This window comes from Mugil cephalus, chromosome 5 (genome assembly GCF_022458985.1).
Source record: "Mugil cephalus isolate CIBA_MC_2020 chromosome 5, CIBA_Mcephalus_1.1, whole genome shotgun sequence".
Lineage (NCBI taxonomy): Eukaryota > Metazoa > Chordata > Actinopteri > Mugiliformes > Mugilidae > Mugil > Mugil cephalus.
The window spans coordinates 16014027-16032219 of record NC_061774.1 but is presented as its reverse complement, the minus strand read 5'-3'; the positions used below and the strand labels follow the sequence as shown (position 1 = coordinate 16032219).

General features: G+C 45.7%; 1 protein-coding gene across 4 annotated transcripts in view; it reads left to right on the top strand.

Annotated features, from left to right (window-relative positions):
- The window catches only part of nlgn3a (neuroligin 3a), a 194971-nt gene extending 177638 nt beyond the window's left edge, over positions 1-17333 (top strand). For all 4 annotated transcript variants that reach the window (XM_047584842.1, XM_047584841.1, XM_047584840.1 and 1 more), the window contains 2 exons: positions 917-1706; positions 11075-17333. In XM_047584842.1, coding sequence (XP_047440798.1) covers positions 917-1706; positions 11075-11930 — 1646 coding nt within the window. In that variant the 3' untranslated portion in view covers positions 11931-17333. The remainder of the gene's footprint in view (positions 1-916; positions 1707-11074) is intronic.
- The last annotated feature ends 860 nt before the right edge of the window (positions 17334-18193 follow it).

Here is an 18193-nt window from a genome sequence, read left to right as displayed (position 1 = left end):
CAGCTCACATAATACATGATACTCTCTACAGTGTGTGTCTATTTTGGTAACATGGGAGCGGAAGACCACGGTTTTCTACCCTGCTTGGTCTTCCTTCATTGTGTGCCACCGCGTTGCTTCATAATACCAGGTGAAAATGTGCAGCTCAGTTCCCTCTGCAAAATGTAGGGAGTAGGAGTCTAATTTTATTTATAGCAATCCGCCCACAAACTTCTGCAGAATTTAATGATCTTTCAGGTAAAAAAAAAAAAAAAAAAAAGACTTTTAACTTACATGAGGCTTAGCTGATGCAGTGGGACTCTGTGTGTGTGTGTGTAATGACTGCAAAAAGAAGCATGTGTCTATAATTGCGGTGTTTGAGGTTCATCCAATTTAAGCTACCTTGCAAAGTACATTAACACCAGAAGGGAATAGGCAACAGGGTTCATATGTTCAACACTTCAAAACCGCTATGCATTTCATAAAAGGGAAAGTAGTAATATATTCCATGACATGGACTCGTTTGCCAGCTTTTATTCATCTTCTGTGACTATAGATCCACTCTGGCAGCGTCTGCTCCCGACAAACGTACACATATTATTATCAAGAGAGCATATAGGGAAAGATGGAAGAGGAGAGGATGACAGACAACGTGCTGATTCCTTCCTCTGTCTGTGAGACCAGGCCATCTGCACATTCATTATCACAGCAATGATTCCATTATTGTTCGGTGTGGCAACAAGGACTTGTTCTGTCTGGCCTTTGTTATTCTTATCAACTGTGTAGCTGACAGCCCCCTTTTGATCGCGACAGCAACAAAATTAACAACTATCATGTAATGTAGCGCATAAGTAAATGATGCTGTACTCCAAATACTGACACATTAAACATGAGCCTCATCTCTTCTCCTCCCATGTCTCCCTGTGTCCTTGTGCAGGTCTGTTCCACAGAGCCATCATTCAGAGCGGGTCAGCGCTCTCCAGCTGGGCAGTGAACTACCAGCCGGTCAAGTATACGCGTCTCCTGGCGGAGAAGGTGGGCTGCAACGTCCTGGACACGTCTGACATGGTGGACTGTCTGAGAAAGAAGAGCTCCAGGGAGCTGGTAGAGCAGGACATACAGCCGGCGAGGTACCACGTAGCCTTTGGACCTGTAATTGATGGCGATGTCATCCCCGACGACCCGGAGATCCTGATGGAGCAGGGCGAGTTCCTCAACTACGACATCATGCTGGGGGTCAACCAGGGCGAGGGGCTGCGCTTCGTGGAGAACGTGGTTGATTCGGAGGACGGCGTGTCCGGGAACGACTTTGATTTCTCTGTGTCTGATTTTGTGGACAGTCTGTATGGGTACCCAGAGGGCAAGGACACGCTGAGGGAGACTATTAAGTTCATGTACACGGACTGGGCGGACAGGGACAATCCGGAGACCAGACGAAAGACACTCGTGGCCCTGTTCACCGACCACCAGTGGGTGGAGCCATCGGTGGTGACGGCCGACCTTCACGCTCGCTACGGTTCGCCCACCTACTTCTACGCCTTCTACCACCACTGCCAGAGCCTGATGAAGCCCGCCTGGTCAGACGCCGCCCACGGGGACGAGGTGCCCTATGTTTTTGGAATTCCAATGATCGGTCCTACCGACCTTTTCCCCTGTAACTTCTCCAAGAACGACGTCATGCTCAGTGCTGTGGTCATGACCTACTGGACCAACTTTGCAAAGACTGGGTGAGTAACATCAATTTTCCATGTTAGAGATAGTTATCATTAGGAGTTTACTGACCGATACACATTATGGGTCTTGTTGCTGATAGTCTACTGCTTAATTTTAATGTGATTGCAAGCTATAACCTGGGGTGCAATCACTAAACTAAAATATTGCAGTATTCTGTAGAGCTAATCAGTGAATTTATCAACTGATGCAAGGAAATGCAAGGATCACAAGTGTTTGTGTTGCCTTTATCATGCATTACTATAACTATAATTTTCAGTGGTTTTAGACAAAGTATTGAACTATCTGGAATCTTGGCATCATTCTCTTGTATTTTATTGGCTAAATAATTTAAATCAACACTAATATTTTTTGTTGCCGCTCAATCACGCTGTTCACCGTTGCTTGCAACGGTTCAAACCTCGAGATCAGCTCACTCAGACCACTTTTGCAGGCGGTCTGGGCCGAGTGCTACCACGTTCTTGCGCCAGAAAGGACAGAAGCAGAGAAAACAAAATGACTGTTCGTGAATAAATCAACAAACTTATTGAACATCGGCAGGCTACGTGATATTTGCTTATTGGATCACTCGAGGTGTATCTGAAGGTGCATTCAATGCTAGGCTAGGTGTAAACATGCACGCTCAGAGCGGTCCGCTTTTCACCCAGAAGGCATGATATTACCTGGTCTGAGCAAGGCCTTTTAAGATTAGTGTGTGCGAAATCTCGGCCTTCGTCTAGTCGTGTAGCTTACACATGGTGCAGAAGGAAGAAAAAAGGCATTTCCGTCACATTTGTTGAGAGTAGTAAACACACAAGTAGTGACTTAAACTTGTTACTTTCCACAGTTAATAATTGAGTTGTCTCATCTGGCAGAGTGTTACCTTGACTTGAGTCCAACCCACTGAGAAAATCTGGCACTGGTGAGGCTCGCTAACTTCCTGCAGTGATGGTTATGCACACAGGCCTAGCTTTATTTTGCTTTTCTCCGTGACAGCTAGCTGGACACAGTCCACAGAATGTGGGCCTTCCCACAGCAAAGTCACACAATTGTGAAGAACATGACTTCATTAACAGCTGTCTATGCTTTCGGATTTAATTTGAGCAGGAAAATACCAAGCATTAAACAAATTAACCTTTACGCCCAATTTAGACTGGCGCTTGGGTTCTAGTGGTAGAAACATATCCCCACATACCCATGCTAATTAGTAAAAACCAGTGATCACACAATTACAAACTCAATAAGTTATAAATAGAAACTCTCAGAGAGAAATCCTATCTCAGTGCTATTAAAAGCACTTTTGTGCTGCAGAAAAGTGCTGCGGGGGGGAAAAAAAGAACCTCCACAATGGATAGTGTGGGACAGAAAAGGCATTTTTCAACGGAGACATTTTTTTTTCAGAGGCGTTTTTTGCCTGGACTTCCTGGGTCTCTGTCTGCAAACCTGAGACATATTGAATCTGAGGAAGATTAAATGTTCCTCCAGAGTGTGCGCTGCGCTATTCGTGCTTGGCTGACTGTTTGGGTTGAGTATGTGTGCATGGCTGCCTGCCTTTCCTTATATGCGTGTGTGCGCGCGCGCGCGTGTGTGTGTGTTTGGCTGGAAATACTATCTATGCTCTATTATGCCGAAGCCCAAAAGACACAAAGACTTATCAGGGAGGCATATCAAACTCTTGCCCTCGGCGGTATTGATTCCCTCAGCCTGGACCCAGTCGATCACTCGTGCCCTGAGTGACTCTCGCTCCCCACCATGCTCAATTTCACCCCCACCCGTCACAAAGCCTGGCCATTTTGTTAGACTACTAGTAATCATTTCTAACAACTTAAATTTAATTTGACAATCCTGTTACCAGAGAAGTATTGATCCCGTCCCGAATGTGATGCCGCCTGAAATCTTGTTCTGTTTTTTTTTTTATCTGTCCCTATATCATCTGCTGTCCAATCAGGTGGCATTTACATTCCAGTCATCTGGCGGCTGGAACCTTGAACTGCTAATGGCAGACTAGTGCAGATGGACTGATGTCGGCTGTTTTGGCTCCTCAAGGAAAGCACTGAAGTCCATCAGTGACACTCGGACTTAACAGCTGTCTCCTCTGCCTGGCAGCCATCTTGTGTCAACACATACACGGGGAGCTGCAATTTGTAGTTACAGATGGAATGTATTACTTGTCCTTTTTTGGAAGACTATCAGCTGTTGGAGGAGGAGAAAATGTGTTCGTTTTAATGAGAAAACTTTGAGGCCCCCCAAGGTAAAAATGCACAACGCTTATGTTTTGAATCGCTCTCAAACCGGATCTCGCGAAGTCAGCAAAATTAATTCTGATGAACGACGACAGCCCGCCCGTCATATAAGCATCGAGATTCAACACAGCACCAGGGGCAGTAAGCCATCTGTAACCTTAACCTGGCTTTCACCCTGACAAGCAGCAAAAGTAGAAACAACAAATTGCACTTTAGTGCTGACCCCATGTCAGTTTTGTACATTTCCATGTCACTGATTGATTGAGATTAGGAGCAGAGCGGAGCAGCGGATAAACAGGTTCTCGGTCCGTTTTCCCTGTGCTATGGGTAGTATCCATCCCGCGGTGTGTTAACTTGGCGTAACTCCAGACACGGGGATTACAGGCGAACCACAATTAGGCACTCAGATGGTAAAGAGCTCGGGATTATGCCAGCGTAATAAAAACTCAGCATGTCGCTCTAAAGGGCAATTTTACTCCAGCTCATGTAAAGGAATCTACCATCAACTCCCCGGGGAGCGAGTTGATCATGTGAGGCATTTCCCACCGAATCTGAAGTTCGTTCTCCTCATTTAGACCTTACTAGGGGATATAGAACTCTCCCTCAGCACCACCCAACCCAATCTGGCTCAAGAGGACATACTTTTAATTAAGACCCAGTTGAATTCCCTTTGCCTTCGTGCCACGTCCGACAACCATCTTGCCTATATCTGTAAAGCAGCTCTCGCTCCCCTTCCAGATGTTCGTAATGAACTGACCCAGATTGAACTTCCTGCCCCTGCCTCTAAATCGGATGTAGAAACATGTGCAACACGATGTCGAGACACTTGGGCTGCATGTCAACAGTGTGTATCATAACAGCGTATCCCCCCCCCCTCCCCAAAGCCCTTCCTGTCCCCGGCTCTCTTTGTGTCATCTTTTACAGGGCAAATCCCTTCCCGTGCCTTTTTTTTTTTTTTTTTCCTCTCCATCAGTGTCAGCGAAGCATAAAAGCATGCAGAGAGTGCACGCTGTCAAATCTCCTTAATGTGTGTGCGTGCAAGCGTGCGCGCGTGTGTGCGAGTGTGATTGCGAGGGGCGCGCGTTTGCACCGCGAGGCCGCGTCTTTCCTGAGAGTTAGGGATGTTTTCGGAGGCTGGGGATTTACTCCGGCTCCAGTTATTTTTCTGGTTGTAACATTTGTTTTACTATTGACAGGCAAAATTGGCCTGCACTTTATTATTGCCACAACAACTTCTTCTGAACCTCTTTCTACGAAACTTTTACCACTAGTCCACACACACACACTGCGCCTTCTCCAAAACCAATGCGAGCGCAGAGGCTATGGATGAAAAAACACTGGCAGAGCACTTCATACGTGGCCGAATGATGAAAAGACCCGAACGGATCAATCATTAGATATCATTAGTGCTATAAATACGTGGGCCCGTCTTCTTGTTTTTTCTTTCTTTATTTTTTTTTCCTGTGCCACATGCTGCGCGGGGCCTTGCTAGGTAGTTAAAGAGCATAGGGCTGCCGTGTGTGTTTTTTCGCTTTGCCATCCCTCTCCCTCATTATTCCATACACAAAAAACACCATACTACAGCACGGGCCAGGATTGATTGCTTTAGTGACAATGGCTGTGGACCAAACTAATGCACACAGAAGTAACTACAGAGTGTCCGTAGTGCAGTTAAGCAGCCAGCGCTATGATTTACCACACCGCTAGTTGATTTTTTCGTTTGTTTTCCTCCCACTTGTCAATGCAGCAGCCCTCCCCTGTAGGATTAACAACATATACATCGTCTCTTTCCCGTCTGACCTCGTTCGGCTTCTTCTTCTTCTTTTTTTTTTTTTTTCTCGCTCCAGCTGTCTGGCAGTTACATCACTCGTCCCGGATCTCCCTCCTTGTCCTTTCTCGGGATTATCTCTTTAGTTTTCCTTCGTTAGGCGACATGCGCCGGGAGTCCGTGAATGCTTGGCATTGTGAGGCGGCACGCCCCCCCCCTCCACAACAGTCACCTACCTACTCCATTAAATAGGCACTCACTTGATAGGAGATTTGTAGCCAATATCCTGATTTGCATTAGAGAAGGTAAGGAAGTGGTGTGGCTTGTTAAGGGGCCTGGATGCCATTGATCGGTGTCCATGCCGCACGCTGAATGTAATGAGAGGAGGGCGGCAGGGGAGGAGAAGAATAGGAAGTAGATCTGCACGCAGGCATCTGAGTGAGTGAGTAGGTGTGACATTAAAATTGGAATAAACAGGAGCGAAAATAGTAAAGTATTAGAAAGGCGCGGAAAGCTGCTGATTGGTTTGAAGAGGGGAGACAGAGAACGCGGAGAAGGCGTTGGGGTAGAGGAAGGTGTTTAGTTTGCTGCCACTCATCCAATCAAACAAATCAATAGCATCCATAATAAGGAGTGGCCCGAGAGCTGTGTCCTCCAACACTTTTGCACACCCCAAAGTCAAAGCGCCTCGCCCTGCATCGCTTAGCCTGCTGAACCGAAGGCTGCCATTAAATATGAACCACGCATCACTCAGCCCGCGTGCCCCGGCGTGCAACCACATGAAGGGTAAAAGAGCACAGCCTGATAATTCGCCTGCTCACTGCGGAAGTTGCCCCCCCCCGCGCTGCGCTCTGCCAAGACGCAGTCTACAAACAGAATTAGATTGAGTGCATGAAGAATGTATGCAGAATGCTGGGAAAGGTGTTTGGTAGCGTTCTGTCTGAAAATTACAATTAGCTCCTTACTTTGTGTTACCTGGTAAGTAGATAAACAACTGCAGGGGATGAATTTGTTACACAACAGTGACAAGAATAACCGGAGAAAAAAAAAACAAAAAAAAAAAAAACAGGCTGGCATATTTTTGCAGCTTAGCAAAATGAGCATCAGTGCCGCCGAATTAATGCATGCTCCTTGTTTTATATTGAGGAGATATACTCGGAGACCTTGAGTGTGGTGAAAATAGATTCTTGTCTCCTGCCTTAGGGCACCTAAACGTGTCTTTTCAGATTTGGTGATGGCTAGGTCTATGATCATTCAAGCGCTTCAAATTACATCAGGATGAAAAGCGGAAGGAGGTACATGGGAAATGAAAAAAAGAAAGAAATGATATTCATTCTTCCCCTTTATCTACCTTTTACATCAGCGCTTGAAGATAGGGCTCGGAATAGGTAATGAGCTCGGGTCCCACTCCGCCGCGCGTGTAGGCAGCGGCGAGAGCCTTATAGAAGAGCTGTTTAACACTTAGAGGCTTTTTCATTCAACAACCTGGAGAGGCCCGCTGTCATTACTACGTGGCTTTGTGAAATGTGACATGTTTTGTGCTCGAGTGCTGTATTTGTGTGGTCTAGGAGGTCATTGTAGTGTGATCACATTTGCAGCACAAGCACACTGGCAGACGCAAGATGAAGCGTGCATACACAAACTCCCAATGAATCACACATAGATATATATATTTTATATATATATAAACACACAGGAGCACTTCAACACGCGCAGCAAGCCAAGGTTCGCTGGGGTCAACAGGTCATCGTGATTGGGAGGGGGCAGAGTGGGAGATGAAGGCGGTGGTTTATGGTAGCGCAGACATATGAACATATCAGAGGAAATCTGAAAGGCCATTAAAACGCCTGCTTTTATGGGTGTAATAATCCCTTCCTCTGCCCGGGAGTCCGGCCACAGCTCCAAACGGCCGTCCAGATTAGGTGGGAGGTCTGACAGGAGGCAGGCCATCAGCTAATGCAGGGGAGCTTTGAGATCCCAACAGGACCACAAACATCCCATTATCCCAGGACCGTTCATGCGAGCCCTAGTTGAGGCGTTGGCCGTGGACATGCGGCAGGCTGGTGAAGCACTCGGAAAAACAGTGCCCTTTTTATAGTTTTGTCACCCGACCGTTAAGATGGTCGAACGCAAAATTATACGATGACCAACAGGTTCAAGTGCGCAGCTTTAATCTGAGGTTAGCACATCCCCTAACCTTTACATTTTATTTCAACTTGCCAGAAGCATTTTGACAGGTTAAGATCATGTTTAAGAGTGTTTTCTTTTTTTTTTACGATCTCCAATAAAAAAAATAGTTGCAATCATCTTTAGCCCATCTTGACGTCGTCAAATTTCTCATTTATTTTTTTTTTTTCTGTGTCCAACTCCGACACATCTCAGCTGACTTCTTTTTTCATTAACTTTCTTCACATACGAACTGTAAAGACAAGACGACACTTCCATGTTCGCACACTGTCAAGATTAGGGCAATTTGTAGAGTGAAGTCACAACTCTGTCAGAGTTTCTTTTAATTATTTATCATCTACGAATAGCAAACACAGCGTTTTGTGGAGCTCATCACTCATGTGTGTGTGTGTGTGTGTGTGTGTGTGTGTGCGCGTAGGACTGTATCTGTGACCGCTAAAAAATAGTGTATTTTGCTGTTGTTTGGTGCTATACATATTAATTTTTCATGATATTTTGTCCTCAAATGCATACTAAGGAGATAAAAAAATAATAATAATAGCACATCTCTGGAATAGTCCCAACAAAAACTTGTTCCCATCTGCTTCACTCTTGCAGTATTCATTACAGGGACTATTGGTTTGGATTATATAGTAACGATGTCACAATGTGAACTACCTGTAATTCCAGCGCACAATTCAGACAGGTTGGCATTTGCAGTGCTTTTTTTATATATATAAATGATTACTGCGGTATTTTGCTGTAGAGTGAGAACACAGCAGCACAGGAAACAATATAAAGTGGATCCTGAGTACATCATTGCATCACGCAGCAGTGCCCAGTAAACCCTGACACAAATAGAGCAGTGTAACCTAGTAGCCGTCACCACTCTGAGAGGGTGAGCTGTGACTCTGCAGCTTAGGGCAGCAACTTCAAAGCCACACGGCAGCCCAAAGTTGAGCAGCGGTGGTAGAAACTGTTCAAAGGAATGTAGACTGTTTACTATTGACTTTGCAACAATTACCCAAGCATATGTGTGTGTAATTAGATAAGGCAGCCAGTTGTTCTCTAATGCGGCAAATCAAATTAACTAAAGATGCCACATTGATTTCTTTGTGTTCCTTAAATTATTCATCTTCACTTGCACTGAACCAGCCAGCCAGCCAGCCAGCCTCCAAAGAGCTTTTCTAACTCCCCTGCGCCGCCGCTCCCTGCACACACACCGTGATCTGTCCAAGTACCTCTGCGACATTTTTGGCAACGCAATTCACGGCGAATTAACCCCCCTGAAAAGAGTGCATTTGCGTAAATGCAGAATGCCCATTAACTGACAGGGCGCTGACCTCCATCTCCGCCGTCGTGTGCATGTATACGAGCGTGAGACGCTGAGGGGGAGGAAGTGTGTGTGCGCGACGGCACGCGCAAGACTACCGCCGCGAGAATTCATGAAGCACGCAGGCTGCAGACATCCACGTTGCGGGCTGCTCCATTGACATCCTGTTCTCTGGCATGTTGCGCGCGGGGAGATCAATATGACCTTACCTCCACCACCCGCTCCTTTGAAACTTAATTACTGATATTCAGCTACAAAGTCATCATAGTCTGGCTGTCAATATTCATTGGGGATCATTATGGGCCTAATAAAAGAGGTTATTTACGGGCTGCTATGCTGACACCAGTCCAGTAGCAGGGATTCAGCTCCAGCCATCTCAATTTGCTTTAACTCGCTCTCTTTCTCTCTTGCTCACTCACACACACACACACACATATACACGCACACACACTCACACACACACACTCTCACCTCTCCCAGAAGCACTGACCTGAAAAAGAAAAATTGACAGCAGAAAAACGAACAGGAGAGAGGATGGAGGGTGAATTCTTCTGGCGCTGCTTTTAATTCTCTTAGCCATGTTTGGAGGTTTTTTAGCCTCTGCCAAAAAATCCACTGTAGCCACCATATCCCCAAATCCCCTACTAAATTTGAACTTTGCTCGCCTCTGACATTGCAATCAGACCCACAAAGGGATATTTCATGACATTTAGAGAAATGTCGCGCCAATCCCTGCCTTCCCCGCAACAACACGGCTCCAACATCACCACTCCAACATCAATTATTGTGTTTTTCAAGGCTACAATACTATTCTTCAGGCTCCTTCACAGAAAGTCATTTCATCAGTACCAAAAGCAATACCGAGGGCCCCCAGAACTCCCACTCCTGGCATGCTACAACAACAAAGAGTTGTATGATTGCTGGAGATTGCTATATGTTAATTCCTTCAATAAATCAATAGCTTCACTGTAATTGAAATGGTTGGCCACTTGAGGCAACACGTTGAAAGCTGAGAGGTGGAACAGTGAACTCTGTAGATCGAGAGAGGAATTGCACCCACAGACATCCGTCTGTTTCCCGTGCTCGGTCCTCAGGCTCACACACGCCTTTTGTCCCCCGCTCTCGGCCTCACACACAAATCACAACAGCACACCTAAAGTCCACGCATGCACACAGCCCTACAGTTCACTTAGTGTCTTGATTAATATGGTCCACTTTGCATCACTACACTGGATGCCAAGGCACACTGTGCTGCCTTCCCTGAGCAATTAGCGGAGGGGCTCCACCCGCGTTGGATTATCAACAACAAGATGCCTCCTGACGCGAGCCCTAAAGCCTGCTGACTTATTCATATGTGTTTACTTTAAAAGCCTCTGCCCTGGTTTTTGTGGGTGGGCTGTCTCAGGAATGAAATAAGAACAACATCTGGGGAGAGAGGAGAAGGGGGATGAGGCACATTATGCCCACAACGAGATGGCTGAAAGGCAAGGGGGACTCAATCCTTCTGCATGAAGGCTTGGGAAAATAAGTAAATAAGAGAAAAATCTGTGGCAGTTGAGGCAGCTTCTCAAAGCGGGATCCATACCACAATATACACACCTGGATCAATTATTAACCGCAGGTGCTGGGTGTTTAGTTGATGTGGGTTTCGCGCTGTTGCTGTTGTGGATTTCTCCAAGCAAGAAGCAGTGCGTTCTCCAGCAGCTGAACCCCTTCTACGCCAGAATATAAGCTGTGACTCAGACTGTTATGCTTTCTCCTTATTATTTGTATGTGCCTCCTGCCCCCACATGAATGTCAAGGCATGAATAATTTAAATGTGCTGTCAGAATCTCATTTAACACTCTATCACGTCTGTGTCTTCCTCGTGTGTAGGGATCCCAACAAGCCGGTTCCCCAGGACACCAAGTTCATCCACACCAAGGCCAACCGTTTCGAAGAGGTGGCCTGGTCCAAGTACAACCCCCAGGACCAGCTGTACCTGCACATCGGCCTGAAACCGCGCGTGCGCGACCACTACCGCGCCACCAAAGTGGCCTTTTGGAAACACCTAGTGCCCCATCTGTACAACCTCCACGACATGTTTCACTACACCTCCACCACCACCAAAGTGCCCCCGCCGGAGACCACGCAGAACACCCTGTCCACCAAGAGGCCCAACGGGAAAACCTGGCCGTTCAACACCAAGCGGCCGCCCATGTCCCCCGCCTATAACAGCGAGGACAAGGACTCCTGGAACGACGACGAGAAGACGGACCCGCTGGTGGTGGAGAACCCGCGGGATTACTCCACCGAGCTCAGCGTCACCATCGCTGTGGGAGCCTCGCTGCTGTTCCTCAACGTCCTGGCCTTCGCAGCCCTCTACTACCGTAAGGACAAGCGGAGGCAGGACTCCGGCCACGGCCAGCCCAGCCCGCAGCGCCAGACCACCTCCAACGACATTGGCCACCACGCGCCCGAGGAAGAGATCATGTCGCTGCAGATGAACCAGACGCACCATGAGTGCGAGGCGGGCAACAGCAACGAGGGGGCACTGCGGTTGGCGTCGCTGCCCGACTACACGCTCACTCTGCGGCGCTCTCCGGACGACATCCCCCTGATGACGCCCAACACCATCACCATGATCCCCAATTCCCTGGTGGGCATGCCCAACCTGCACCCCTACAACACCTTCACGACCGGCTTCAACTCCACCGGCCTGCCGCACTCCCACTCAACCACCCGCGTATAGCTTTAAGGAGGCCAGAGGCAGCCGGCGCAGGCGGGGGGGAATGGGACGCGGCGGTGGGGTGGAGTAGGAGGAGGAGGAGGAGGAGGAGGAGGAGGAAGAGCAAGAGGATGAACGAATGGAGAAGAGGATTGTGTTTTATAAATATCACAGGGAGGGGGAGGGCCGTGACGGGGACGGGAGGGGAAGGGCAGGAGTCGGATTAAACGTGAGGAGATTTAACTAGACTTTTACTACGAGGAGAGTTGCTGAGAGCTCTCTATGGATGTCAAGTTGTGCAGAGCTGCCAAAATCAAACTGCTTCCCCTCTCCTGATCGGGGGAGGGGGTCTTTCTGCAGTGTTTTTTTTCTATATAAAAAAAAATCATTTTAAAAGCCTTTTTAAGCAAACTGAGGAGATATCAACACTTTTTTTCTTGAATTCATAACAGAAACAAAGAGAAGTGCTTTTTATTTCCCATCCCTTCCTCCTGCGGGAGACACATCTAGAACAATGGCCTCTACGTCAATATCCGCGAAATGTTTTTAATTGCTTCTTTGTTTTGTTTTACGTTTCAATGCCTTACGAAGCTCGTTCTTTTTTGTCATTCTTTCTATTCCCTGAGACTATTCCGTGTGGAGTGGGTTACAAGCAGATGAGACTCAGAGATGAGAGACTGAATCCAGGAAGGGAATCTAGAGGATATGCAGATGTAGTGATTTTAAACCCATTTCGGGCGACTCATTTTAATTTTCTTTTGCGTACCGACACAACAGCCACACAAATGATGTTATCTTTTTTTTTCTTCTTCTTTTTTTTTTTTTCTTTTTTAGCTCTTATAGAAATAATTGGTTTGGGACAGCTCTTGCCAGAAGATGACAAGGCAGAGATAAATACTATGTTACTGTGATTGTTTTGTTAAGAAAAAAAAAAAGTGCATCTTTTACAGCCAGTTTATCTGTTAAGCTATCTGATATTATCTCCACAAAGTGTGCACGTACACATGCTGCTTTGAGCACCCGTGTGTTTGTGTGCATGTGAAAACGAGTTCTCATTCGCGAGTGCGGTGAAGAGGCCGAGAGAAAGGAAGAGATGCGGTTTTGGAACTTGCAAATGCAAGAGTGATGAGTGTGAGAGAGTGTGTGTGTGTGTGTGTGTGAGTGTGAGTGTGAGTGTGCACCTGTTTTTTTTGTTGTTTTTTTTTTTTTTTTTGGTTTTCTCTTGTTTTGTAGGTTATATAGTGTGGGTTTTAAAGGGTCGCGAGGGCTGAGTACTTTCTCATGCTGTTGATTTTGGTTTCGCCACCAGTAGTGTTTCTGCTGCGTCTCTGGGTGTCTGTCTTCGCGAAATAGCACTTTTGTTATTTTCAAAGTTCTATATGTCTAATTTTGCTTAAAGATTACGAAATAAATCTATTATTTTATGTGTAAGAGAAGAAAAAAAAAATAGCTAAAGATTCAACTGAACTAACTGACATGATTCCATTGACTTTGTAAGAGTTTCTCTTCTGAGGCAGACAGTGGCCTGTTTGCACTGAACAAACCGACATCAGTGCACACTTGTATTTCTTTGAATATATATATATAAATATGGGCATACATACATATATGTATAGGGCTTCTATAGAGATATCATCCCCACGTACGATCGATTAAAACATATTAGGCTGAAACGCATTTAATTTCCGTGTATTGTTGTTGCCGTGTGAGGCACGCCAAGCCAAGACCACTCTAGGTGTCTTTGTAAGAGCTCTATATGTATATTTATGTATAAAATATTTAATATTTATTTATGTATACCAGATGCATACATGCTGATTGTGCCATGTGCCAAATTAAAACTGTAAAAAAAAAAAAAATGAAGAATATAAAGTTTCACTAAACTTTTTTTTCTCTCGTAATCAAAGTTCTTTTCTTCCCTTTTACGACTTTTTATTATTTCCATTCTGAATGAGTTGAAAAAGAAACACTCTTGCAGCAAGTGCAAGGCTCCCCCCCAGGACTTCCTCTCTACCTCCCTCCTCTTTCTCCATCCACTCCTCCTCCTCCTCCCCTCCCCTCCCCTCACCTCCCTCCCCTCCCCCTCCCCCCTCTCTCCTTTTCTCTCGCTGAAACCTTTGAGAAAAACAGGCTAACAGCTTGGGGCCTATCTGCGTGCATAACTCCAGATTTTACTGTAATTCATGCAAAGTAGCGCTGCAGCACAGGGAGATTGTGAAAAGATTGCCTTGATGTACCCACATTGCATCCTATTATATGTTATTCTCGAGTAGAAAACTGGAGTTATTGATTCTGCGAGTAAAACTGACAATTTTCATTAAGAGGCTTGGCATAGCGCAGATTGTCTCCTGCTTTGCAGCAAAGTGCAGTAATGTGACCCGACCGGTGATCCAAGATCAGCGCTGCAATTTCTAGGTACTTCATGCAGATAGACCTCAATATTTTTATGAGGTATTCCATTACAGCTTCTCCTGGTATTTAATGACTGGAGACGCAGCGGAGCGAGAAGCACAGTCTGGTCAGCTCATCACTGATCCAGCCAGTAGCAGAAAGCCAGAAGGGGTCATTTGAGGGAGAACGCTTCGAGACTGATGTATATGAGTCATCTTGTTTTTGCTCATCTCGCCGTACACGGGGCTCACCTACTAATCAGTCCCTGTCTTCGACTGAGCCACAGCTGGTAAGAAAGAAATGGGCGGTTGGTTTCTTCCCGCCGCCGTCTGAGACATATAGAAACGACGATGTGTGTGCGCGTGTTTGTGCAAATAGTCCAACTCAGTTTCAGTTGCAACGGTGTCGGCAGAACCTTGTTTTCTCGCAGATTATGAAGAACGTGTCATCTAGAGCAAGGCTATTATTTTTAAATACTCGTGACTTCCAGATCTCAAATAAAAAGGTTGATTTACTCAAAATACTCGAGCAGTTTAGGTTTTATTTATGAAGGATCGATCGATAATTTGAGGAATCAAAGTTTCTGCTAGCAACTAAAGTGAACTAAAATTAGTTTGCCGTGCTCACAGCGCTGACGTATCATATTGATTAAAAAACAAATAAATAAATAAAATAAAATCAGTGTAACATGTATTTCACTTTTCAATATTTTACACCCACACAAGCAAATCAGAATCAGAATTGCGTTTGACTTAAAGCTAGTAACAGATATCTGCATATGAATATGAGCAGACACCTACGCCTGTACGCCTCAACTCAGCACACTGAACAGGAAGTCATTGCCCTCATGGCAGCTTCATGGCAGCAAAGAAGCGCTCAGATTCCAATTCATGAGACAATAGCTGGAGGTCCTCCAGGTTGGTTATCACCCGGCTACGATCGTTTCCAGAGCATTTTTTTAGCTTATTTCCGTTGCTTGGTTCCGTTGCTCTCTCACCGCTTTAAAACCGTTGTTTCTCATTTGAAAGGGGGCTGCAGAGGACAGTGGACAGGCAGCCAGAAGCAAAACTCCAAAAACAAATGCTGCGTCCCTGCCCCGATGTGCGAACAAGCAGCTGCTTGCCAACAAGTTTGCAACGAGTGTTGTGTGGCCAATGATAGTCATTATAGCGTGAATGTTGTGTTATAAAATGCTGTTAGCGCCACAAACAAAATCCTAGCCACCATTCTGGTGATTATTTATTCATGTTTTGATATGAGCTAAGACCTGCTGCAGATGGAGGCCGCGGGACGTGGATGAAAGCTCCTGGACACCGGACGGGCTAAGTGCACCTCGCGCCCCCTGAAAGATTTTTCGTGTACGCGTCTTTTGATAATTTGTGTGAGCCGACCCTTTAAGGCAGGATGTGATTCAAAGTGGACTGTTCCCTCGCCTGATTCATGTGCGGTGGTGGGAGGTCAGTTTCCGTTGGCTCCAGCACACACACACACACACACACACACACAGAGACACACACAGAGTGGCTAAAATTGAGCGGCGGCAGAGCTGAGAGCAAAGTATCAAAGGGAAGAAATGTCAGGGGAGGGCAACTTGTTTTTTGCCATGTAATTTTCCCATATGCTGTTAAAGCAGAGCAGATGTCACTGGGTATTGGCAGGGGTAGACCTGGTGGCCTCTGGGACACGGTTTGGTATACATGGCCCCCGTGAAGAGCCATATAATTAAGTGTCGAACCAAAGGGAAAGACAGTGGGCACTGCGGTGGTGTGTGGCGCGGCGCGGCAACAGAAAACGGGGTCACACTCCCTCCGCAATCAGACACCTGAAAGCCTGATGAAATTAGTCCAAGCTCCCTGTGACAAGAATCACCAGCACAGGAAAAAAAAAAAAAAAAAATGGGACAGCTCTGAGTGAGACACTTTTCCACGGTAGAGATCCGTGTGCAGTTCAGTGAGTGTGTTTCCAAAGTGACATCATTCAAGGATTAGTTGGAATACCCCGATGGGGTTTGCGACTGCCTCGACAGCACTGAAGACAAACCCAGCCTAGGAAATGGATGTGCCAAATTACACAGTGCCACCCGCTGGGAGAGAGCTGCAGGTGTGTGTGCGCGCGGGTGGGTGTCTTTGTATGTGTGTGCGCGCGAGTGTGTGTGTGTGTGTGTGTGAAGATATTGAGAATTTTATTTCTACTGCAGCGAATGTGTTGTTACCCATACATCCTTTCACCTTTTCCTCCGCCTTCATCTCTCCTGCTTCCTGCGTCTCATCCGTCTTGTCTCTTTTCTTTTTCTTTTGTGCGCAATTTCTTTTTTCTTTTTTTTTTTTCCTTTTTACCTCCCTCATGCAAAATGCAATCTGTGCAGCTCTACCTCTGTCTCCCACAGACATGACTTGCCCATTTTTTCCCCCTACTTCTTCTTCTTCTTTGTAAGTGCCATACTCTGGACCACTCACTCATTTCCAGCCATTTAAGGTCCAATTTTCTTGAGTGACCGTGTTTCTCTGCTGACTAAGAAGGTAATGAACATTATGCATTGAGAGGCAGAGCTGAATCAGTCACCGAACCAAAACTCTAACATTTAAATAGCCTGTTTTTCTCCAAAAGGGAATTCATTCAGCATTTTGTCAAAACGTCAATAATCTATCATTTCCGTGTAAAACAAAAAAAAAAAAAAAAAAAAAATGCACTCTTGACAGGTTTCTTTTGTACCCACACAGCATAGACAAATCACTGGCATATTTTTCAGGTTTTTTCCAAACAAGGAGCGTCATTCACCATTCACTGGTGCTTTTTTTTTTTTTTTTTTTGCGTCAAACCCAGATACTGTAACACCTTTTCGCTTAAAAACTGTAACTATAATCAGAAAAAGCAACGCTCTCTGAGCCCAAACTCATCTCTGACAAATCTCTGTTATCTCAGTGTCATTGTACAGATTACTAAAGATGCCCTGTTACTTCTATGTTTATGTCCATATAATGTATTTATAATCACAGAAAGTGGAGTAATCGAAATAAAATATCTATTCTTTCTGTACCTTATTGTGCTTCTCGTGAATACAGAGCATGACATCTATTCGCAGCAGGTCTGGACGGTGTTTTGTATGTTTTTTCATCCTGCAAAATGTTTGGAGGGAGCAATCGAAGAGAGTACGTGTAAAAAAAATAATCTATATTTGAGTGCTGTGTTTCTCCAAAAACCACACAGCTTTTGCATTAAAGGATACGCCAGGCATATTTTATCTTTTTTTTTTATTACTACTATTATTATTATTTTCGACAAATCCCACTAGCAGACCAAAACCGAACAACGTATTTATCCTGTTAGCGAGTGCTGTGTGTGTGTGTGGCCAAATGAAGCCTCTGTGCCACAGCGCTCGCTGGCGTCCAAGAACCATTAAAAACACAGAGAAACCAGCCAGGCCAGTGCACTGGGTGACATATTCTTTAATTGCAATGAACGCAGACGGTGTAGCTCTTCCCTCATCAAACCAGCAAAGCAAGGAGGACACGCCTGCTCGGCATGGAGCCGCTCTCCGGACAAAGTGTTGCTGCGGAGTTGTCAGAATAAGCTAGAATATCACCCAGTGGCACGGCTGTTTTATGTGATTTTAATGGCTTTCGGAAGATGATGGAGCTCTGTGGCGCAGAGACGTGAGGTACAAGCCGAGGCCAACGCAGGCAGCTCTTGTTAGCAGGATGAATTCTTTGATATTTTGGGCCTTTCACTGGGATTAATTGGTAAAAAAAAAAAAAAAGCTTAAATGCAGCTCTGGGTGCAACAAACTGTGGCGGGCCATGTAAGAATAGAACATGTGCTATTCAAGTGCAAAAGGGGCTGGTTGGGTTTTTATGGAGCTCCAGTAAACAACAGGAGTAGCCTATAGTTCATCCTGT